Source organism: Lolium rigidum, chromosome 2 (genome assembly GCF_022539505.1).
Source record: "Lolium rigidum isolate FL_2022 chromosome 2, APGP_CSIRO_Lrig_0.1, whole genome shotgun sequence".
In the NCBI taxonomy this organism is placed as follows: Eukaryota; Viridiplantae; Streptophyta; class Magnoliopsida; order Poales; family Poaceae; genus Lolium; species Lolium rigidum.
The window spans coordinates 249,044,789-249,051,628 of NC_061509.1; the positions used below are offsets into that span (position 1 = coordinate 249,044,789).

General features: G+C 44.3%; 1 protein-coding gene across 1 annotated transcript; it reads left to right on the top strand.

Annotated features, from left to right (window-relative positions):
- Positions 1–2,001: 2,001 nt before the first annotated feature.
- On the top strand, positions 2,002–3,439 carry LOC124688495 (putrescine hydroxycinnamoyltransferase 1-like). The gene has a single exon (XM_047222165.1). The coding sequence runs from the start codon at positions 2,008–2,010 to the stop codon at positions 3,289–3,291; it is 1,284 nt and encodes a 427-aa protein (XP_047078121.1). The 5' UTR covers positions 2,002–2,007; the 3' UTR covers positions 3,292–3,439.
- The last annotated feature ends 3,401 nt before the right edge of the window (positions 3,440–6,840 follow it).

The following is a 6,840-nucleotide window of genomic DNA, read 5'->3' on the forward strand; positions in this document are numbered from 1 at the left end:
CCCAACCAAAGCTCTTGATCTTTGGAGATTCGAAGGAGAAGACCCCGATCTACATCCTCACCGAAGCGTTCTTCATTTCCCCCTCTCTTGTTTGAGGGATCTCATGCTAGTGTTCCTATTTGGTTCCCTAGTTGATTTGTTGTTGATGTGTTGTTGTTGATTGTTGTATTGTTACAGATTTGGGAGCCTCCAATTTGGTTGTGGATGTGTGCCCCAAGAACCTTGTAAAGGCCCGGTTTCCGCCTCGAGGAAATCCCTTAGTGGAAGTGGGCTAGGCCTTCGTGGCGTTGCTCACCGGAGATCTGAGTGAAGCCTTCGTGGCTGTTGGTTTGGCTTTCGTAGCAACCACACTCCTCCAAACGTAGACGTACCTTCTTGCAAAGGAAGGGAACTACGGGAATCATCTCCGTGTCATCGCGTGCTCCACTCTCGGTTACCTCTATCCCACTCTATCTCTATATTGCTTAGATATATCTTGCGTAGTTGTTTGCCTTGTCATATAGGTAAATTCACTTAGTTGCATATCTAGAGAATTTACCTTTGTGTCAAGCCTAAATTGAAAAAGAACTAAAAATTGGTTAGCACCTATTCACCCCCCTCTAGGTGCGGCATACGATCCTTTCACCTATGGGAAGTATGGTCGCGCACATCACGCCAATTGCGTCTACCTACTGATGTTGATGTCACATTGCTTCTAGAATTCCTCTGCGCTCATCTTCCTGACATTCATCCCTCTGCGTGGAACACGACGGTGCTCGCGATCCTGTGGTCTCTGTGAAAATCCCGCAATAACATAGTTTTTGACAACGATCTGCTCTCCGCCGCACGAATCGTTTCACTCGTCACGAGTCATCTCGTTCTTTGGGATGTGTCGACCTAGGTGCTTTCCTAAGTTGGTGTGACAATATAAGGTAGTACCGCACCCCCTCCCCCTGGTATCTTGAGTGCGGTATGCGGCCCCTCCCAGGCCCCGAAAAAGCTAGACTTACGAAAGATTCGTACAGACGTAGTAAGTGGTAACAGCTGGTTGGTTGAATTGTTTGTTCCTTGCGTGATTTCAGGGCCATGAACCTCCGGCCTGATTCCAGGCTAGTCCGTAAGTCAGATTTTGTAGAAATTAGTCCGTAGATATAGTGCTGCGATCTTTGCACGGAGGCTGCAAATGGTGACGCGAGCGGACGCTGCGTCTAGGTGGATGATCGCCCCGCCCGTTGCACTCTAAGACTGCTCATAATGAGAGTAACATAGGTAGTAACATCACACATCTCAAAACATTTTGGTGACATGGCATACCAATAAATAAAGAAAAATAGTGAGATGGTAACTAGCTATTTTACCATAACATCGCACACCCACACCCCAAAGCAAAATGAGTCTACAACATAATAAATGACACAATGCATGACACCATATATATAAGTTACTACCCACTGTGAAGGTAGTAACCTAAACTAGTAACATGTCATATGTTACTTAGTCTAAGTTACTCCCCACTATGACCAGTCTAAACAAAAAGGTTCAGAATAAGAGCTTTGCCAGAAAGAAAGGTAAAAATAAGCTGCCATGCAGCACCACGCGATGTCAACGTTGCGGCAATGCATTACACGAGACAAGGACAATTAGTGAAAATGCACTCCAGTATGATTGGCCTTGGCCGAGTCAGTTGCTCCGTGAGTACTCCGTGGCAGCTGGCGCTGATCGCAACCAGTGCCCTGCTAGGTTTGGGCGACGTGCACCTACTCACTGCCACCCAGCAGCTGTGGCATACTTGATACTTTATACTAACGGCCGATCTTGCTAAGCGTGTCTGATTGGCCATAGACCAAACTTACTCATTCACATCTGAATGTCTGAAACTATATATATATACGTGTCTTTATCGAAAAAAACTATATATACGTGTGTGTCCCCGCAGCTCATCTCACTTCCACAAGCTACCAACTTTCGTCGTACACTCCGACACACGCATTTTTTTCGCACTTCGAGTAGATAGCTAGAGAGATCGAGATGAAGGTGGAGATGGTGGAGTCGACGCTGGTGGCGCCCAGCGAGGAGACGCCGCGCCAGGCGCTGTGGCTCTCCAACTTCGACGTCACCGCTGCAATGACGCACACGGCGCTGGTCTACTACTACCCGGCGCCGACGACGGGCGGCGAGGGCTTCTTCTCGCCGGACCGGCTGATGGCGGCCCTGGCCAAGGCGCTGGTGCTGTTCTACCCGCTCGCCGGGAGGCTAGGCATGGACGAGGATGGGCGGCTGCAGATCGACTGCCATGGCGAGGGAGCGCTATACGTCGTCGCAAGGGCGGACTGCACCGGGGAGGACCTCTTCAGCAACTACGTGCCCTCGCCAAAAGTCAGGCGCGTGTTCGTCCCGGTGGCGCCGTCCGGCGACCCGCCTTGCCTAATGGCCATGTTTCAGGTGACGTTCCTCAAGTGCGGCGGAGTGGTACTGGGCACAGCGATCCACCACGCGCTCATGGACGGAATCGGCGCGTTCCACTTCATCCAGACGTGGTCCGGCTTGGCGCGTGGCCTCGCCGTCGCCGAGGCATGCCCTTCGCCGCCCTCCCACGACCGCACGCTCCTCCAAGGGCGTTCGCCGCCGCACGCCGACTTCCACCACTCGGCCTACTCCTCGGCGCACCTCAGCGGCCTCCCACGCCCCTGCATTACCCTTCGCTACTCCGTCTCCCCCAAGCTGCTCGCGGACCTCAAGTCGCAGTGTGCGCCTGGAGTGTCTACCTACGGCGCCGTCACCGCGCACCTCTGGCGTTGCATGTGCATCGCGCGCGGGCTCGCCTCCGGCTCCGACACACACCTCCGCGTCACGGTCAACGTCCGCCACCGCCTATGCCCGCCGGTCCCGCGCTACTTCTCCGGAAACGCCATCCTGCGTGACCTCGTCACCGTCAAGGTGGCCGATGTGCTGTCGAAGCCATTGGGATACATGACCGACGCAATCAAGAAGTCGCTGGAGGACGTTGACGACGCGTATGTGCGCTCGATGATCGACTACCTGGGGCTAGAGTCCGACAAGGGAAGCTTGCAGGTCGCGCCATGGCAGCTCCTACCGGAGTCTGACCTGTGGGTGACAGCCTGGCTGGGGCTGCCCGTGTACGACGCCGACTTCGGCTGGGGCGCGCCACGGTTGGTTGCGCCCGCACAGATGTTCGGCACCGGCATGGCGTACGTGATGCAACAAGCCGACAGGGACAAGGGCTTCGTCGTGTTCCTCGCGCTGGAGCCCCAGTATGTGCCATGCTTTGAGGACGTCTTCTACAACAACTAAAATCCACGTCTTGGCCATGTTTCGACAGTTCACAGCACCCTAAGATTTGTGTGATCACATCTTGCCTTTGAGGCACATGAATTTTCCCGATTCACAAGCCTTGTATCTGTATTTTATTGTGTGGTTCTTGTATTGATTTTTCATTTTTAAGTTTTTTTTGTGATAGAGAGCAACGAAGCAACGCTTAATTTGAAGCATACCTTCTTCACATTTATCATTTTCATCCAGTCGATGTCGTTGTGGTGGCCTTTAAGCCATCTACACGTTGCCAACTTGTCGTTGTTGAAAAGAATCGAGAGAGTAGAAATACTGAAAGTGGACGAGTGATTCCATTGATTGGGACTACAAATATAAGTCAAAAAAAGTATAAGTTTTTTTTGTGATAGAAAGCAACGAAGCAACGCTTAATTTGAAGCATACCTTCTTCACATTTATCATTTTCATCCGGTCGACATCGTTGTGGTGGCCTTTAAGCCATCTACACATGGCCAACTTCTCGTTGTTGAAGAGAATCGAGAGAGTAGAAAGATTGAAAGTGAACAAGCGATTCCATTGGTTAGGACTGCAGGTAGCAATAGTACCTCAACAGTCACGAGTACATCATTGTTACGGTGGTTGTGTCTCTTTGGAAAAAACCCAACGATGGTTCAAGCATGACAGCGTATGGACAACGCTAAAACTAGTCATACTGTCAATAGTACCTCAACAGTCACGAGTACATACATCACTATTACGGTGGTTGTGTCTCTTTGGAAAAACCCAATGATGGTTCAAGCATGACAGTGTATGGACAACGCTAGTTCACTTGTCGTTGTTGAAGAGAATCAAGAGATTAGAAATACTGAAAGTGGAGAGTGATTCCATTGATTGGGACTACAAGTATAAGTCAAAAAAGTATAAGTTTTTTTGTGATATAGAGAAACGAAGCAACGCTAAATTTGAAGCATACCTTCTTCACATTTATCATTTTTATCCAGTCGACATCGTTGTGGTGGCCTTTAAACCATCTACACATGGCCAACTTGTCGTTGTTGAAGAGAGTAGAAATACAGAAAGTGAACTAGTGATTCCATTGATTGGGACTACGAGTATAAGTCAAAAAAAAGTATAAGTTTTTTGTGATAGAGAGCAACGAAGCAACACTTAATTTGAAGCACACCTTCATCACATTTATCATTTTCATCCAGTCGACATCGTTGTGGCGGCTTTTAAGCCATCTACACATGGTCAACTTCTCGTTGTTGAAGAGAATTGGGAGAGTAGAAATACTGAAAGTGAACAAGTGATTACATTGATTGGGACTACATGTATAAGTAAAAAAAGTAAGTTATTTGTGATAGAGAACAACAAAGCAACACTTAATTTGAAGCATACCTTATTCATATTTATCATTTTCATCGACGTCGTTGTGGTGGCCTTTAAGCCATCTACACATAGCCTAATACTAACTCTAACTGATAACTCTTCAGTTTATTCCTAACACTTTCCCTTGGACAAAGTCTTGATAGTCTTTGTTCTTGGAAATTCGAAAATCTTCGATCTTGCATTATTTTGTCCTCCAAAAATCTTGTAGGAAAATATAGAAATTTGATATATATACTGTTGATATAGTAATTGTCTCATTAAAACCTGATAAAAATATCTGTAGGAAAACACAGTAGGAAAGAGCAAAATATTTTATTTAGTAAGTTTAGCTCTAGGGATTTTTCCCCTAGAATTTTGCAAATTCCGTAGTCGACCTCATAGCAATATCGTGAATGCACTTTTGAAATCCAGTTTTTGGTAAAGATTTAGTTAACAAATCTGCAAGATTGTCACGAGATTTCGTTTGCAAAATATTATTTTCTTCAATTTTTTGTAATTCATGAGGATAGATTTGTTTTGGAGCAAAGTGTTATGTGATATTACTTTTAATGTATCACATACACATTTGAGCAACACACACAACATTATTCTAATATATAATAGTCGGCGATTCTAATGAACCAATACCACATAATGTTTGGATATGATTAATCACTTTGTGAAGCCATACACACTCTCGTGAAGCTCATATGATGCAATTATTTCAGAGTGATTATTGCAAGTTGCTATTAGAGTATTTTTTTTATTGACTTCGATGTCATAGCGGTTCCACCATATAAAAATACTAGTGGATGGCCCGCGCGTTGCCCGCAGGAACGAAAGATAATTTTCATATGTAAAAACTAACATGAATTGGACTGTATGACGTTGACACTCTGCTTGCATAGGTTGAAAATATTATGGTTGCAAGCACTTTGTCGGAAAAAACTCAGGCCTACATAGTCGTGCGAAGAACAACATTGAGTGATGACATGAACAGGACATTAGTGCGACGAAGAGTTTATAAAAAGTTTCACACCAAGGTCATGTTTGAATGGTTGTCATTTTTGTTATATCACCATGTTCTCACTTGAATTAAATAATGGAGTACACCCAAATTTTACAACCAATCAAAACACCCTCTAATTATAAAGAGAGGGAAGTAAGAAATAAAACAAAGGAATGTTTGCAGTGACACGCTGCTTTTAAATTGTCTGCAATGAAGCGAGATCAAAAGGTAGAAGATGATGGCTTGCATATAACTCTTAAATCAGCTTAATCAATACGATCAGTTTTGTGACAAAGTATGTACATGATCTTATTGATTTATTGGATCATCAAAAGTACTTGTTCCCCCAATGGAACGAACACAAAGCAACCTAATGTGCTAATAGATGCTAAGAAAATATGGGGCATCAGACAGAATACATGCAAACATACTGCAACAATGTAAATTGCTTGTACTGCTCCTGAAATGAACTCTCGGCTTTAATCCTTATTTGGTGTGTGACCTCGATCTCTGCGCATATAGCATCTGGATTGGCAAAAGATTTTGCAATTGACTTGTGCTGGAAAAATATAAAAAAAGAAATTAACTAGATGCGAAGAGCCAGACCTGTAGGGCAGCTCTCCCTCATACAATAACGAGAATGTGTGTAACATCCCAAAACTTCAAAACCAAACAAATGAATTTCCCTAGTTCCAAATTTTGGAACCAACAAAAACTTTTATTAAATTAAGATTGATACATAGTGATCCTGCTTAACCCTTGTGCTATTGCCATGATTGCTGGTTATTAGTATTTGAAATAATCTTAAACCCTAAAAACTCACCCCTCTTCTCACCATCCTAGTTTAAATAAAATAAAAGGGAATTAAATGAGAAAAAGGCATATGTGCCTATGGCTATAATTATAAATCTTTACCCTAGACCTTTCCACTTTACTTAGGGGATTGGAAAAAGCTTCATAAACTTTATATAGTACCTCTTATTTCATTTTCAAGTTAAAACCTAAGAAAATAAAAAGAAAATAAAAAATGCCATAGAGGCATATGAGAGTAAAATAGCAAATTTGTGAATTTAAGAAAATTGACCCTAAGATATGTTGTGAATGGTGGGATCACTCCTATATACCATTTCAACATTCCACAACCTCATTTGAATCAAGCTAAGTCAATTTAAAGTTCAAAGGCAACATATAAAGTC

Bases quoted from the DNA above. Each gene is read 5' to 3' on its own strand.
- LOC124688495 (XM_047222165.1), top strand. From the start codon at position 2,008: ATGAAGGTGGAGATGGTGGAGTCGACGCTGGTGGCGCCCAGCGAGGAG.